The 18,514-nt window shown below is 45.8% G+C and overlaps 1 protein-coding gene across 1 annotated transcript in view; it reads right to left on the reverse strand.

The window, feature by feature from the left end:
* Positions 1–17,926, reverse strand: part of LOC133416223 (LHFPL tetraspan subfamily member 7 protein) — a 52,290-nt gene extending 34,364 nt beyond the window's left edge. The window contains exons 1-2 of the mRNA XM_061702986.1: positions 17,157–17,926; positions 1,859–1,997 (exon numbers count right to left, since the gene is read on the reverse strand). Of these exons, the coding sequence (XP_061558970.1) occupies positions 1,859–1,997; positions 17,157–17,558 (541 nt within the window). The 5' untranslated portion in view covers positions 17,559–17,926. The remainder of the gene's footprint in view (positions 1–1,858; positions 1,998–17,156) is intronic.
* Between the last annotated feature and the right edge of the window lie 588 nt (positions 17,927–18,514).

Below are 18,514 nucleotides of genomic sequence, written 5' to 3' on the forward strand. Positions count from 1 at the left end.
CATTTTGTGCAAATGCATTTTGGTTGATGCTAGTCACAATTTCTCGTGCACAAGCAAAACACCGGGTGGCTGATTTTATTGACTTTTTTCTAATCAAAATAAGAAGTGTTGCAAGGCTTTGAGTGTGTGCATCTGCCATTTCTCGTTGCCATTTATTTGGGCAATATTGTGATAACACTGATCATTTTGATCAATATAATTACCATATGAAATTTTCATACCGTTTCCATCTCTCGCCCCGGGCCACTCGGTGTCATGTCCGTGTGGAGATCTTGTGGCTTTTGCTCAGCGGTGTTGCTGTAATCCATCCGAACAAGCGTTGACCCAGAAACCAAAGACCCGCCGTTCCACTTGGCACTGTTATCGAGCCGAGTTTGTCATTATAAAAAGGCACGCAGCAGACTCAACTCCGACGAGTCCCTTATTTCGCCGCAAACTCCTTCTCAACTTCCCATAGCGACACTGACGTCAGAGAGGTTTGTGAGACTCAGCTCCACTTGGAAACACTCCATCAACCATGTGATGTCAAAGCTTCAGTTTATTCAACACGTATTTAAACTTCCCAACAAATTGAGTCGCTTATTAGTAAATGCCATATGCGGGGATTAGCCGGATAATAAGTAGTACAGTTAGGGACCAAACCCTGCCGGGAATCGTGACAAACGTGAGTGATTGAAGCCACTCGAAAAACACTCTTAGCTGCCTGTATTATGGTTTTAACGGTAAATATACCAGAAACTATGACGCAAAATGGTTTACCGTGATATCAGTTCAAATTCCTCTACCCCTAAAAATAAATGGCTCATACATCATTTTGATTTATTTGTTTTCTCCCATAGTTCCTTGCCACTAAGATGCCACACGACGGTGCCAAAGCACTATCTAATAGAAAGTTAGGTCTTGTTTTTTGTTTTTTTAGTACTACTTTTCTATTGACTGAACTTGTGGCAACTGAGGGCGTTTCCGAAAGTGCACCAAAAAAAACAACAAAAAAAAAAAAACACTGGAGTGGCTGAAGACAAACTCATCGGGAAACCAATTTAAAAAAATAAAATAAAATAGGGCAACCTCGTGGTGGTTTGGGATGAGAAATATAATGGGCTAGTTTCATAAGACACCAATGCATTTGACACGAGTACCGTAGCAAAGAATGAAAGCCACCAACGGAACCATTTTCGACGGCAATAAGATCATGTTGTGTGTACACGAGGCTTTCTCAGTGTGAATGAAAGCAGTGGCGAAAGAAAAGTCACATGCAGCTCTGAACCAATGACCCGCTCTCAAGGAGGTGTAATTGTCTTTTTACATCAGCCTCGAAATCTGCCTTGGCCTCACCCGAACGCGAGCCACGCGCACACCGGTTGCTTAGCAGCAGCTCTCCTCCTCTCGCGTCTTCGGTTTCGCTCTTGTTGTTTCATTATTTTATTTATTCAATGGGTGATAAAGTGCAGTTTTAACGCTTCTCTCGGCCGGATGCAGAATGCCGCAATGGTTGATTTTGAATGGACAGCGGGAACGTGTTTTGTTACGTAGTAAAGTATCCCATTCTTTTTTCTTTTTTTGTCCGCTATATGACAACTAAACTAATGGATGTTTTCTCATCTAGAGTCTCGATTCCCACCCAGGGTGCCTTGGCACATTAGTGTCCCGTGAAAGATCATCAGGCGTTCTTTTTTTCCCCAATTGTAAAATATGTGCCTCGGCTCGTTAAAGTTGGATTCCTTCATTCATTCGATTTTTGTTGCTTATATGCGGCCTTCCCAACCGAAAGGACCGAAGACAAAGAATGATTTTTATCTTCCGAGTGTGCGCACTGAGGTCAGGTGTTTATGAAAGGGGTTTCTGAGCGTGTGCCGACCTGCGGCCATCTGCGTGTATCCAGCCAGGGTGCAGATCCTCCTCTCGCAACCTCCGCCGGGCAGGAAGATGGTGATGATGGCCATCAGGGAGCTGACAGCCAGCAAAGCGCATCCTCCCGAGCACAGCACTGCGCTGGTCTGAAGAACACACACACAATAGCGTTTTAATCACACGTCGATGAGAACGACAGTCGCAACAGGCAAACAAACGTGTTCCGGGCGAAGCCTGTTGTGTAATGTGACAGGTTAACGGCTGTCTCATCTTGAAAACGGCGCTGTGCGGTCAAACAGCAGGGTGCTGCCCCTGCTCATTATAGCGGCGCTTAATCACACGCTCGCTGCAAGCAAAAGGAAGGAAATCGAGCGAGGGAGCACTGTTAAAGACTCAATTACCATCTCGAGTCCAATAAATGGTGACCTAATATATCTTTCAGCTGTAACGAGAGTTTCACACAACGATCATGATCTGATGGCTACCATGATATTCAAAACGATAGCGGTGCTTTAAAAAAAAAAAAAAACAATTAAATAGAATAAAATCAAAGTAAAAAAAAATAAAAGGATCGTCTCTGATTGCAGTAAATTTCCGTAGGAACTTAAGTTGGGGATTTTGGAAAGATTTCAAATTGAAAACTTTCCATGAAAATCTGCGATATGTCGAACATCACATGACCATAGCTGACCAGACTTCCCTCGTACGCTACGCTAACGAGCGCGACGTGATTGTTTGAAGCTCAACCTGAGATGTCCAAAAAAGCTGCCGGAAAACGTCCCGATCCGAAGAAATTCAAGAACGGCGGTGAAACAAAGTCACTGACATCTATCAGTCTGTAAAGCGTTACAAAGCCATTTCTTAAGCTTTAGGACTCCAGCGAACCACAGCGACAGTCACTATTAGTTATTATTATTATGGAGAAAACGTGGAACAGCGGTGAACCTTCCCAGGAGCGGCCGGCCTACAAAAATGACCCCGAGAGCACAGCGACGACTCATCCAGGAGGTCACAAAGGAACCCAGGTCAACATGGAAACAACTGCAGGCCTCCCTTGTCTCACTTAAGGCCAGTGTTCACCACTGGGCAAAAATGGCATGCATGGCAGAGTTCCAAGACTACTATACATGTTGTTCATTTACTGTTCTTCTTATTTTTTACTTTTTGTTAAATTGTCACAGACTAACAAAGCACAGCTGGATTATTTTCAGTATTTAACAGTGAACGACAGACGCCTGATTCCCGAGTGTTTTTCATCCACCAACAGTGAAGTCGAACAGGGTGCTGCCATTCTACTTAGGCTGTCCTCATCCAGCTGAGCCACCACAAGGCGCCCTCGCGTTACGCACAACCGACGCCCAGTTGCCGATTCGCTTACCCTGATGGGAACGTTGTTTCAAAAGGCAAGAGGCCACGGTGTAAACCGAACACACGCTCAGCCCGCCACGACAAATAAAGGTGAAAAGAATCATCAGAACGGCTGCCAGCAGCGTCGCGGGCCTTCGCCGCTCCTGGGCCAAACCGCTAGAACGGCTAATTAAATCGTCTCGCAAGCCAGGAAGTCGCTCAGCTTTCATCCTCCCTCTGCTCGTGTCTGTCACATCACCCTCGTTCATCGTATCACAAGTTTTAGCATCGTGATTGACTTTTGTTATTTTATTTATGATTATTATTTTATTTGCATTAGACATCACATACTGACGTTTCTGCCCGCATGCTAATAACTAATGTGTCGCTGTCTCTTCGCTAGGATAGTGCGTTCGTTGCTTATCCGAAACATCGCAAACAGACGCGCAGGTTTGAAAATGTCTCAAGGAGACGTGATGAAGCATTGTGGTTCAAACAGAGGCGCAAAGTTCATTGGAACACACACACACACACACACACAAACACACAGTCGCTCTCTTACGGTCACCGCCGCTCACCCTTCAATGGCTCGTGATCCTCCTTTTTGCAAGAAACTTATGAAAACAGTCAAAACACTTCTGTGTAAGAATAAACCTCCAGATTAGACTGTTGCATGGATATTACCGATTGATTTTAAAATGAATTTATCATGCAGATTACAATCTCGGAAAGATACATTCTAGCGTCTCTCTGACAACTAGTTCACTTTTTTTTTTTTCTTTTGGTATTTCTTTTGTTTTTGTGCGATGCGGGACTTGCATCGTGATCCTTGTGTTCTAAAGCCAGCAAGAAGAGCAAGTGGTGAGCGAGTGCGACTTGTAACACTAAAACTGTTGAACCACAGCTCATCGTTATTGTACATTTCTCTCCATATTCCCAACAGACAATCCACAGTTGAAAAAAGCCTGAGGCCTAAATGCCTCATGTCGGGGAGGGGTGGTAGCGTTGGAACTTTTTGGGGTCTCAAGCAAAATACAGGTAGAGTCTTTCTGTTTTTAAATAATCATGTTAATCAACTGTACAGAGACAGGAAGCAAAGACAGAAACAGCAGGAGCTCCATTTTTCTCTGCCGTTTTGGCTCTCTTGTTCCAATGTAGGCAAGTGAATGAAGATAAGAAATGACAAAACAGCGCACCGACACACACAAAAACAACGTTATCTTCCCTGCTCTTTGTTCTGCTGCCTTTTCTCGCTTCCATGATATTCATGTCCGCACGGGAATGCCTTCCTTCTCCCGGTTGCCTCCCGCGTGCAGCCGACAGCGCGCGGTGACACATGAAAGCATCCGCCATGCCTCATGTCGGCGCATGGATCTGAAAGCGGGCCAAGTCAGCAACATGCAATTACTGTACACGCGTTGTGCTTCATCTACAGCAAATGCACTGCCTGACGTCGACAGCTGCATTCATTACAACCACACAACTCCAATAAAAAGAAAAACGAAAAGTACTGAAAAAAGCTTTCAGTCGAATCGGAGTATTTATATTATTTGATACAGGTTAGTTGAACACATCAATCAGAATCATCTTTATTTGCCAAGTATGTCCCAAAAAAAAAAAAACACGAGGAATTTCTCTCCAGTAGTTGGAGCCGCTCTCGTGCGACAACAGACAGTCAATTGACAGAGAACACTTTGGAGACATTGACAAAAAAAAACACTCACTGAGCAATAAAGGGTTGCTCGTTATCTAGCAATGCCGGTACAATTTTCTTTTTTTATTTGTTTTGGACAATTGTGCAAAAAAGATGCAGAGTCCTCGAGCAAACTCGTCAACACTTCAACTCACGGGCCTTTGATGTGACTGTCCGGACGTCAAGTCTGAGCAAGTTCAATTGTGTGAAATGCTTCCTAAGTGGCTTGCGATGCCGCGCGGATAAGCGGGAGCGCCCCCGGAGCCGCTGGAGCTCCCGTGCAAAGCGAACCAGCTGAACGAGAGGGAAATTAAACCGTGCGAAAGATTTGAACATGCAAACTAATCTTCCCCGGGAGGTCACCCTGTCAGACAGCAACTGCTTGTCAACACACTCGAACCGCCTGTGGCACGATCAACATAAACGTGAAAACACTGATAAAACATTTGTTCTGAGACGAGATGACTTTCATGGAAAGCAACTTAATGGGCTTCCTGCAATAAAGGCATTACGAGCGTGCTGGAGACTAATAACTGCACACAAGCACGCCATCCTGCTGCTTTGAGTAATAACGGGATCGTCCCAAGCGGACTCTTAGATTTCCGATTAGGCAAAAGGAAGACGCGGATTCCTCTACGCCGTCCGATGAAATGTAATTGTGTCCTCAACTGGGACTTACGAGATGGACAAGTCATTAAAGAGTCATTCTGAGCAGAGATTGTTTCAGCGGAAAGCAGAGCTGTCTTCTGCGCCAAAGTGACGAGGCTGATGACGCTCTTAAGATAAATAAACCCAGCGCGGCTCTCTAATGGCTCGTCTTAACGGGCGACAAGAGAGGAGCGGCATCGTTGCAGGCGTGACAACTTCACTGCCTTGCTCGGCGGTTTGCGCTCTGCAGACAAGCGGCGTCTCGTTCTGCGTGCATTTGTCCATCGTGCGCTCGGCAGACACACCCGTGTGGCGGCCTCAGTCTCCAGAAGCCCATTGGCACTGCATAGCAGCGCTCTAAAACTACCAGCGGCGTCTATTCCCCCTCTCGTTAGTTTTTTAACGTTACTCAATCTCACACAACCGAAAGCACGACTACAAAAAGCAACCCTGATCCCTCAATTACGTGCCGAGCGATGTACAAGTCTTGTTGGACGGGAGCGGTACCAAATTGTGCGTTTGCGTGCGTGTGAGACCGGCCTGCAAACGGCTCGCCAGCCCGTGTGTGCACAGCGACTAGACTACAGGGTGGAGCGGATATGAGGGCGAGCCAGAAGTGGGGATGAATCAATCACCTGACAAGTGGCCGGAGTGTCCGTTTGGGCCTCAGGCGCGGGCTGCAGCTAGGTGGTGACGTTCACCAGCGCTTTGCTGGGTGTCGCCAGACGCTCAGAGGGGTAGGGGGCGGTTGTATGTGCCCGGTTTGCCCCGTGGGAACGCTCGCGTGAACAGTTCCCTTTGTTTGCTCAGCTCTAGTATGATGCTATGAGTCTATTTTCCACTTCAAAATGCCACCATGAACTCACACTAATAAGCAACCCTATTGGAGTGGAATGACACACTTTATTCCAGCTGAATGAATGGACAGTATATCTGACAAGCAGCGCCCGTTTGCTTTAGTTCGCCCGTGTCTGAGAAATTATGGAACAAGTGTTGCTGCTACCACGTTTGGATTCCTTTCAACAAATTACATTTCATTAACAACGCAACATTTACACAGCATTACAAATATATCAGTCGTTCGGCCCCGAAATGCTTGAAAAAGTAGTTATTGTCGTTCGCCGTCTCACGTTTTCACCCGGGCGTCCGGAAATGATGTTCCTGGTCTGCAAAGCAAAGCCTTTATATGTACATTTGTCTCGCATTACATGAAAACAAGGTCAGAATCGGTAGTGCAGTCAGAGTGTTGTTTTCCACAGAAGGCTGGTCAATGAATGCACAGAAATGATAAATGCCGTGTGGATAAGTGGGCATATAAAAAGAATATAGAACTGGGGAAACACCCCCAAATGAATCAAAGTTCGGAAACGTATATCGCAAATGAGTTCTCCGTTTAATCACATGGTGCCGTTTATCTTGCCGTCCAGCGAGGTTAATGCACATTGAAACTCTTTTGCATCAAAGAGTAACCTTAAACTTGTGAAAAATCCTACTGGAAATATTATATATATATATATATATATATACATATATATATATACACTGCAAATTAGGCCTATAAAGGCTTTTGAACCTAACACGTAACACCAACGTGGTCCCCGAACTTGACCCTTTTCTCGTTGGTTTTGGGGATGTAACAAAACAACAAATATGCTCACAGTCCATCCTCTTAGCGTTTGATTGACCGCTTACTTGTGCCAATACTCGGGACTGGATCTAGTAGATTCTTTCAACACCAACAATTATTGAACGTTAGCTATTCCACACCGTCAATGTAGCCCTATTTTTCATGTTCTACGGGAAGAGGTTCAATCTAAAATGCTTGCGGTTTCTGCCAAACTGTCAGAAATGTGCCTCCGACTTACACCGACACAGCTCCGGTTTCGCCTTCGCTGCAGTGCAGAACGAGGTAACGGATGCGTGTCGCTACTGTCCCAAAGAGGAATCATCTTATGAAACCCTCGGGCGGAGAAGCACGTACAACACTATTTTTCCAACACTTGTGCGAATGCTCACGAAAAGGTATCGGACCTCGGTTTTTAAATGCGTTTCATTTAGTCCCGTTGCTTGAGTTGTATAAAAGCAAGCACCTAACAATATGCCTTTGGGAAAAAAAATGGAGGGTCGTGCTGAAGTGTTCACTAAATTTGAGCTCGGTACCGTAAAACGATCCCTCTTTTAGTCCATTTGCGAAGCTTCTGCCCTCGTCGATATTGCGCCATCAACTGTAAGGGATACGATCGCAAAGTGGAAGCCTTTCAGAGACACTGCAACTCAACCACGTAACGTTACAGTTTGGAGTGGAGTTGCTCAGTTCTAACATTGCATAGAAGTCATCTGGCCGGCCTAATCACCGCAGAGTTCTGCGCCTGCTGCGGCATTGATATCAGCACAAAAAGCGCACATCAAGACTTTCGTGGGATTGGTTTCCATGGCCGGATAGCAGCATGCGTGTCTTACGTCGTCAAGCGTAATGCCAAGCGTGGCCGAGTGGTGTGGCTGCGTTTCAGGCACCGACCATTTAGTTGGCCCTGCAATTCCATTCATCCATGCATGTTCTACCGCTTGTCCTGTTCAGGGTCAGAGGTGACCTGTATCCTATCCCAGTTCCAATTCGGGGAAGGTCCTACTCTGTACGAGATTGACCATGCCCCAGGACACAAAGCAAGGTCCATGCATACGTGGTTGGGTGCGTTGTGGAAAAAATTGACCTCAACACCACCAAACACCTGCAATGTGAACTCCGACAGATATTGTGACCTCGCCGATGTTCAAACAAATCCCACAGGCGCTCAGCATTCCAATACTTCTCAACGGCTGATACAATTGGTTCGTCACAAATTGTGCGGCAGATGTCCAAATGTCCGTCTGGCTACAGCGAGCACCACCTGCCCACAAACTGACACTGCAGCAAATAATAAAAACATAATCATTGTGAGCGTTTCCTGCAGCGGTGAGACCAGAGCACAACTGCATTTGAACACAACTGCACTGGGCAAGGCAGAGCGATTCTTCCAATCAAAGCATCGATTGTCTTAACGACACGGCTCTTTCATTGCCAGTTAGCGCCAAGAGTCGCAGTTCCACCGAGTGTTTAGTGTAGTAGTTGTGAAAGGTACAAAAATAACAGCGCCATACAAAACCCTTTTTTGCATTCTGTTGGGGTGGAGGAAGACATCACTTCAATGCAACAACAGGAAATGAATGTGAATAACAACAACAACAACAAAACTGCGTGATATATGTGCCACACTTTAAAAATAGCATCAGACCAGGATTCAAATATCAGCGTCACCATCTTTCACAGAAAGAAGAAAACTCAGAACGGTTATCGGCAGACACCTCACTCGCTGTTCATTCCGCCATTGGCGGGGCTACATTTCAAGCGGTAAATGGATTGGTCCGTTCGGTTTAGGAATGCGCATAAAAGTCGATTAATGGCTCACTTGCAATGAGAGCAATTGTAGTGCACTGCACTACTGGGCTACAACCAGAAGCGGCGCTGTTGAGTCAGTCTCAACTAGTTTGAGGTCAAAAGACAACAACACGATGAACTGTCAGATTGTCATTATACGTGTCACCAACACTCCAAGTTTACCTTTTCTTACAATAGCAAGGCCAAATGTTGAATCAAAAGAATTAACATTATTTAGCCAAACGTCACAGACACGTCACCAAATGCGCCGCCACCGAGTCGACGACGTCGCGGAGCAATGAAAGATCAAAGTTTTTCGCTCCACATCGGACAGTTATCAACCGGACTGAACTGAACCACTTGCTGGAAATCTGACTTCAGATCAGTCATCATCATCCACCACCGTATCTGACAGGCTGAATACAAAAAAAATAAAATAAAATGCAACTACCCGAAAACCTTTGATCATGTTTCTCCCCCCTCTTCATCTCCTTGAAAAGGGGATGGAGAGCTTTGTGTCCATGTGTGGGAAAGTAGGATGAAAAAAAAAAAAAAAAAAGAAAAGAACAATCAGGCCCAGAAATGCGCTCACTCTGCTCCTTCTCTTTTCTCATAGATCACAAAGGTGGATCAGACTAGATGAGAGAGGATCGTATAACCGGTTTGAAATGTATGGGTTCCCTTCTGGCCCGGTTTAATGATGACGACCTCAGAGATTTAGTCAGATCTCATAATAGGCTGCTGGTGGTGAGCTGGCGGGTACTCCAAGGAGAAGAACCTCAGGCAACGTTCCTTCTTTCTCTCCTCTCTCAAAAGGACTCGGCATTGTATTATAGTGCAACTGATACGTTTATGTCACCCCTTCTGCTTTCTCCTGGCCGACAAAGCAGCCGTTAATTAAAAAAATAAATAAAAAAATTGACAAATAACGATACTGGATATTAGGGGGAAATTGAAACTGAAAGAAAATGAGCCCATTTGCTGATTACAGCCAATGCATGTTTGGCATCCAAACAATCAGGACAAGCAGAACTGGTTCAAGGCATCACATCTGCTCACATCAAACATTGCCGACCCAAAGGGGGCGAGAAGGAGCGAGCGGAGAGATGAGATGAGATGAGAGTTTCAAAGAAACACTGTGAAGATGCGAGGCAGACGCTGGGAGGAGCACTTGCAATCGTCTTGCAATCTTTTGCACGCTCAAACCTTTTGTAAATCAGGCCCCATTTGATCATGTATATCGTAAAGTATCTTCAGCATTAAAACGGCCGGCATTACTTCATTGGATAGGGTTGTTTTTTTTTTAATGGAATCATGGAGATTTATTTGGGAACCTCCGTGCATCCTGGGAGATGCAACCGCTTCATGCAGCTTCAGCAATCGCCAGCACTTCAGTTTTCTGCTCTCATCCCCTTCATTGCAGTCAAAGAATCCATCAAATGACAACTGTATTCTTCATTCTGTTCGTTCGATTGCTACATCTTAGCCGTTATTTGAACAACAGGGGAATTTCGCATAGCATCCGCACATCGTTACATGATGGAAAAAATGTGAACAAACCAAATTATGTGCAGCAAAAGAGGGTTATGAATAACTCATTAGTGACTAGCATATTCGGGAGAGTTTCACTAACACAGTAAGTGCTACTGTAGATTTTGATGAATTTTTTGACACCAATGTTTAGGTTGTTAAACTATAGCGGGGCGCTCAAGCGTTCGCACAAGTCGGAGAGTGAAGGACTTCGGTGAAGGCTGCTTTTCAAGCCCCTCACACGCTCAAAACCTCGCACAGCGTGCTCTTAAATGAATGCATGATCAGCGCCGGCCTGAGTGCACATTTCATAATTCATGCATAGTGTGCCACAGCAAAGTAGGAAATGCTATATGCGCGCTTGCTCCGACTCGGCTTCGTTTCGCCAGCGAGTCAGGCCGATCTATACGAGACAGAATGCAGCAAACGCCGTGACCCCTGCAGGATTTTCTTGCCAAACGCAAGGTGTCAGATGCACAGTAGCTGCTTTGACATGGGACTTCCTTCATCTTACCAGGGAAATATATAACCACAACTCCTCTTTGCACTATGCATCTTTTTCAAGTCGATCGAGTGAAAGGTGGACGCTATCAAGTGCAAGGGCGTGTTACCGGCAGTGGATCATTGTTGCATCACTTTGATGAAGCGCCCTCTTCCATCTCGTAAAGAGCGGCCGTCGCATGTTGAGGCGGAGTCTGGCCAACAAGACCTCGGCCTAAGAATGATGCATTTGCCATGGCGACCGCGTTTCACTGAACAGCAGGCCACGAATCAAGATGACGAAAGTTGAAAAGGGATTTTAACTTGTGTGCAACCTTTAATTTCCGGACTGAATTTTAAAGGCTGCTTTGATTTGGAGCGCAACGATTTGCAATTGGAGCGATTCTGCCACAGCAAGTCAAAGATTGAATGTGGAGCCGGTCCTGTGATTGGCTCACCCGTGACCCTAATAAGGGCAAGCCTCATAGAAAACAGATAAATGGATCAGGTCCTCAATGATATGCTCGGAAATGAGCAGCTACAGTTTGATTGGGTTAATGAGTAAGAGAATCTGCAAAAATCAATCATCTCTCCTATTTATGTACAAGTGCCATAAGAAGAAAAGTTTTTGAGTTTTTTGAACTCCCTGCTGCTCAGCCGAGCCTACAGCTGAGAGGAAACATTTGCAGAGGAACGCTCCGAAGCAACGTCTACTTTCGTGACCAAAGACTGTCCAAGTTGTGACGGTGAAGGACGCCTCAAAGTTGAAATCCAGAGACGTTTCCCTTCATAGAATTCTGAAAGTTGATTCTTTCTGAAGCCACACAGCTCACTGCGGGATTTGACAGAGGAGTTGGCAGCATCCCAGGAGCTTTGTGGGTTGATCTTGCAGAATTCGTGAGGAAAAAATAAAAATGTAAAATAAATAAATAAAAAAATGGAGCAGTGTAGCAAGACCAACCTAAAGTCACCAGTATAGTTTTTTTTATCTCTAAGCAGTGTCGCATCATGATGGAAACTGGATATAGATTTACCAAATTAAAGTTGTAAATTGTTTACTACGTCATCCTCGGTGTTTTATCTGGGACCATGCACACACACGCACACACACACACACACACAGGAGCTATCATTTATCTTAGAAAACAGGGAGGACGGCGCCCTGTTAAATCAATACATAAACTACCCGCAGGATCCACAGTGAAGGCAGTCGAAGTGACAGGCTGCGTAACAAATGGAAGGTGGCCTGCCAAAGCTCGCTGACTCAGGATCCATTCGTGAGGGAAGCGCCACGCCGATGCCCTTGCGCCGTCCCCCGCCCACGACCAGAAAAGACGACGTCGGAAGGGCTGATCATCGGTTGTCAATATCACACACAGCAGAGCAAAGAAAAACAAAACAATATAAGGGGGATAGGTGAGCTGCTAGGAAGTCAGAAAATATTCAAATTATACTCCTCGCAGCAATTTGTGACATTCTGCTTTCGGGTGAAATGTCAGGATAGACCCAAAATACAAAATAACCTTTACGGTGACCTTAATGTGACCTTCTCTAAACATTTCAATGTATGCCCAATTGTACAACGCATCAAAAACCGATTGCGAATTTTGCATTTCAGCTCCTTGCCAGAGAACAGCAATTTGCGCAAAAAGTATTGAAACACTGAACAATAGGAAGTACGCTCAAAAGTTTAGGGAAGGTCAAATAAAGTAAGTAGGTTCATCTTGAAACTTCACTCTAACGCCCAATATGCCAAACATTTTGCGAGTCGTGTATATTCTAAACGGTGAATTCCATGTCTGCTGGTGAACGTCAGTCCACTTTATCCGCGATCAAAGACTTTTGGAGGTGCGTGGATAATATGTAAAGCAGGGGGGAAAAAAACAATACAATCAATCCATCGGGCCGCATCATAAATCCTTGTCCTGCTCAGCAAGACTGATTTCCTCTCAATTTCGCATAGATGGAAACAAAATGCAGACGGCCGTGTTCGTCCGCTCATTCTATCCATCATCTGGACGCAAACTTCGCTGCACTTCCAATTTCTCGCCCGTGTGTGTAGCTAGGCAAGTCCAAAACAAAAATGACGCAGTAGCATTGCAGTCAATGTGCACAATGAAAACAAAACCAAAAATGCGAGTCAAAAATGCCGTCGTTGCGAAAACAACAATCCGCGATTTTCAATTGAAAATGAAGCATTAATTAAGTCCATAGATTTTCTACTGTCAGTCAGCGAGCTTAAGAACATCATTTTGGGAAAAGACACATTCACAAAGACATAACAAGAAAAAGAGGACTCATACCACTCCAAAAGGCCAAATCCTCCAATAAAGTGAAGAGAGAGAACGCAAAAAGCGCTTCTTCTGTCTTCAATCCATCACTGCAAACGGCGCCTCTGTAAACATATCCCCTCCCATGAATTTTGTCATACGTGGCCTTGAACGTGTGCTGAATGATGCGACCGCATATGTCGAAAGCCCGCCCATCCTTCCGAGTTGCAAACAGCACCTTCTCCGATGCTCACCAATCGTTTCTGCATTGAGGCAATTTATGTACCAGTCAAGGTAAACAGGCGACCCAAAAAAAAAAAAAAAAAATTTTACAAAAAAGTCTGACTTTATATTATCACAACCTGAAGCAGGGTACGGCGCGTGTCTTCAAACGATTATCCTGACTGACTATCCTGTGGTGTGTTTTCTTAAGAAGTGGCTGGGACCGGGAAAAGTCAATGTTAAACCTGTTCTATATTTTGAACATCCTCGCGTGTGTGGTCAACACCGAGTTCTGCCGAGCCACGGACTCCGTAGTTGCGATGTGAAACGGAACGCTAGCTTTGACATGATAGCGTGGTGGCCTGAAAGAAGACGAGGGAGACTGAGAAACTGTTTGTGGGTGGTTATTGTCAATGAGCAGAATTGTAACCACGCAATTCTGAACGGTTTACTCACAATTTGTTTTAGAAATGGGCAACTATTTACTCCGTTGTTGAATTGTACACATGGAGAGCGCTCAGGCCCAACAAGCAATTCAGAAGTACATTTTCCAAAATTGCCATCTTTAGGTTTACGGCAGTATAGAACTGTACCCCTTGAAGCGATCGTCACGTTCCAAAATCGGATTTTGTTTTGGTTTTTTTTGGTCATGCCATGGCGTCTAATCTGCCCAGGGCCTTCAGGAACAGAAGTACTCGCTGATGTAACTTCAACTATTAGCAATGGGACCGTTTCTTTCACCGATCAGATTTCAAATTCCTTCTTACAGGTCCAGCGAGCTGGTCCTCGACGACATCAGCATTTTTCTCGTCATCCGATTGGTTGGGCAGACCAAAACCGGTTACCGCAGCAATCCGTGCACATTCATAAATTGAATAAGTATGTTGTATTTTAAGTGTTTGTTACGTTGTTAGATAAATACTGATGGCGAGTTGCTCCAGATGTTGTATGTGACACAGTATCATTTTATATAGCATTGATGGTTTCTATAAGTCCAACATGCTCGCGGCGGTATTAAGAGTTGGATGACGTCAGATCAGTCTCCGCTGAAGGCCCAAGTACCAAATGCACGGCCCGCTACGGGCGCATACAGAAAATGGAAAGCTCTACTGGACATGGTAAAATTGAATTGAAATACTGTAAGCTTACAAAGTTAGCCTCGTGCTGTTTTTCCTCCGGTGTCCCTGGGCCATTACGCCCCGCGACCTCACTAATTAAAGAATCAATGGGCAGCCTGCACATCGATATCCGTTTTGATCACCCGCTCGGTGCTAACGCGTCTGTTTTCATCTCAGCGAGACGGCTCGGCACTTTTAGAAAGAGCGTCGCCGCCGTAGCAGCACGAGGCCGCCGGTACAGAAAAGTCGGTCTTTGCCTCGTGCGCACTGGGCAAGGGGACTCCCCAAGGAGAAGTGGGAAGACAACACGCGCCTTCGACCCCGTAACACGATTTCCCACAGGCCCGCGCACGTTCATACAGGTGGCTTACACCACAGCGCTTCCCCATCGGACGACAGATGTGTCAGAGCAAATTGAAGACGTGATTCGTGAGGATTCTGTTTTGCTGCCGTTTCTGGAATCACGTTGGATCGTGTGACTCCAAGACACCTCTCTGGACAAAACTTTTATTTCTCGAGAATGGAGCCCGTCCATCATTCTCTTGTTACTCCATCCATCACTCTTTGCTCGCCGGGACGTGTATCCCGTTGTCATAGAAATCATTTTAATATGGCAACCTAAGATTTGCAGTCTGTCCAATTATGCTTGTCGAACTGCAGTGTAAATGTTAAGTTGTTTGAAGATTAAATTAGGACCTGACCGATTAATCAGCCGATATTAGTCCCTTTTTTTTCGGATTTCTTTCTAATGTAAATTACACATTAGCACATTACAACATAAAGATGACATTGAAGAAACATTGAAAAAAATGGCAAAATATTGACGATTTTTGGCAATTTTTCCTCTCAGTTGTAAAGTTAAATACATATTAAAGGACATAGTATTGTTAAACAGTGAAATATTCGGCCTCTAATTCCAATCTTTATTAAAATCCATATATAACCTGGAAATGCAAATCAAACTCGCTCACCGCCTTTACTTTCCAGCTATTACAAGTTCAGTGCCGTTTTTTTGCACAACAGATGTTTTATCCGTGAATCGACCCAAAAATGTCCCGGTTCAATCAGAATCGGTATTTCGACAGTCCTCGTCATTGCGCAGTTGACATGTTGACATCACGAGACCAAGACGACATCTGACAATCGAACAAAGGTACTTCGCCGTTGTGAGGCTTCAAACGGGGTGACGAGAAAACCGATGTACAGATGGACGATCGGCGCAGTGCGATCGAACCAATTTTTGCCTTGCGTCAACAATTCCCCTTTGTCGGAGGTCTGCTCTTCACCGACGGCTACATTACACAGTGTGCGCTCGCGGTGGCCTATTGAGTGCCTTTTACCTGTGTTGAATTCTCCTCTGTTTGCAAATACTCGCACTACAGTCACCCAAGCGGCAGCTTATTAATTTCTCCCTTTCAAATGCTAATGCATCATTCATGCATAAATCATAGCTCTAGAGGTGACTTGTATGCACTGCAGCGTTTCTTTATTTGGAAGACTTTCACTGAGGAGTTCAAAGCTAGAGGGGTTCAAACAGTCAGCATGTTGTTGTCGGGGAAACGGCTGCTTAAAGCGGCTACGGCGTCTTAATGGTTCATATTTCATTTAAGTTGATTTTACGTTGTTGTTGTTGTTTTTTGGGTCAAGAGAATAAAACTGGCAGTCATTTTCGACAATAGCGTTCCGTTTTGGAACAATGGGTAGATAACCAATTGCCTTTGGAACCCATGCTTTTTCTTTGGCCAAAATGAATTTATTTGCCCTCCGCCCTCCACCAACACACACCCACCCCCTCTCACACACACACACACACACACACACACACCCCTTCCGTCTTGGTGGGATGTCAGTGGCAGAAGTGGAGACCAAATTCATTGCATGGGAAACAGAATGTACTATGTGGCAGTATTTAGTCATGAACCAAACCCCCCCCCACAAAGTTCACAAATGTACCACAGTTCGTGAAAGAAAGCTCAATCAGCAACCCCCGCCACCCCACCCCCCTCCAGCAAGGATGAATATGTTTCAATCAGAAAAGAAGTCCACCTCCACCACTGTTGACCAATGCATTTCGATTAGGAAATTGACACCTGTATTTCGGTTGAGGGGGGGGGGGAAATTATATATATATATATATATATATATATATATATTGCAGCTGGTTAAAATGCTGAGTGGCTTGTAACTCTGGGGAACCAGGAGCCACAGAGGCTGATGACCAACAAAGTCCATGTCAAGGCCCTGCGAGGTCAACCTGGACCGGCGGCCAGCCAATCACAGGACACCACGAAAGGTCCCATCCGCACTATCAGCGCGTCGGAATGGAAGTCAGGCATTTGAAGCGCCGCACTGTCGGTGACACGGAGAAGACCCTCGCGAGCGTGCAAACCGCGCACGGTTCAGATTCACACCCAGAACCTTACCGCTACGCCACTGTGCTGCCCAACACAAACGATTGCATACGCATTTTATTGCAGCTGCCATGTTTGGATGGTGCTCTCTCTTTGTCAAGCAGCCACATGATCGTGATGATGATGATGATGATGATCGTGTGCGTGCGCGTGTGTGTGCGTTGCTGGTACCTGCCATGAACTGGACGGGATTTCAGCAAATTTGCCAAGCCCTCCAAAGGTGTAGCAGCGGTACATGTGGTCCAGAGACTCGGAGCAGTGCCACAGCAAGCCAAAGCTCACCGAGTCCTTGTGATGATGATGATTGTGGTGGTGGTGGTGGTGGTGATGGTGGTGATGGTGGTGGTGGTTGGTCCTCAGCTGCTCCTTCACAATCCACGCAGGAGAGATGAAACTGAAACTGCACACTGCGACCAGGGCGGAGGAGAGGAGCACCCAGAAGCAGCCCACGCAGCTGAACATGGTGGCGGCAACGTGGGGCGCGAAGCCCACGCACACGCTGACTCCGCACCCGGCTTCTTCTTCGTCTTCTTTTTCTTGTCGCTTCTCCCGTCCCGGGACGAGTAAATGCATTTGGAGCTCACAGACACCAAAGCTTACCTGCGCCCCAGTGCGCGACACATGCCAAACATCCCTCGCCACGGGAGGCCGCCGTGGAAGCCCCGCTGAGTGCGTGCGTGTCTCTGTGGGTCCGCCGCTTCTTGAGCGGGGAGGAGAACCCAAAAGCTCCAAAGCCTATCAGCAGCAGCACAAAAACCCGGTCATGTCGTGTCCAACCGAGGAGCACCAAATGTTTGTCACACCCACAAGTGGGCGCGCAGCTGTGGCGCCTCCACGCAGGTGGAGGAGCACTTTCGTCGCGGCCAATGACAACGCCGTCCGTGGGACTCCGCCTCCTGCGCCTCCTGCGCCTCCTGCGCGCTCCTGTCTGCTCCGCGGGACCGGCGTGGACAAGTGTGCACTTTGCGTTAATTGCAGACTACGCCCGGACCGCGTCAAGTAAACGAGGTCACGAAACAGCACACTTCCGGAACGTATCTTCAAAATAAAAGCTACCCAGGTGCGAGGTGCTATTTCTGTATTACTTTTTTTTTTAGGGTGAGATCGATCCATCTATCAATCTATCTATTGTTTGTATACTATCCTGCCCCCTTAAATTACCACGTTTCCTTTCCCAATAGTTTTCATTTACGCTTCATAATCATTTTCATTTTTTTTTTATTACTTGGGTCCTCAATAGATGCTTTTACTTTGAAGGAAGTCGCGTTTCTGGGTTGACCAAGCATTCGCATTTAAACTTGACTGAGCGCACGCGTCCCCCGAAAAAAAATCGCTCTCCAAGCTCCATTAAATGTTTGTTGTTTGAAAAAAAAAAAAAGAGCTCTGTTGAATGTTACACAGTCATCTACATAGTAATGTACACAAAACATAAAAAATAAATCATAGGCTACCATTTGTTGTTTTTTACCGACCTCTTCCACCGCACTCATCTCAGCCATAGAACCAAATAGAACAGACACGCATCCCCT

The sequence above is a fragment of the Phycodurus eques genome, chromosome 17 (genome assembly GCF_024500275.1).
Source record: "Phycodurus eques isolate BA_2022a chromosome 17, UOR_Pequ_1.1, whole genome shotgun sequence".
Lineage (NCBI taxonomy): Eukaryota > Metazoa > Chordata > Actinopteri > Syngnathiformes > Syngnathidae > Phycodurus > Phycodurus eques.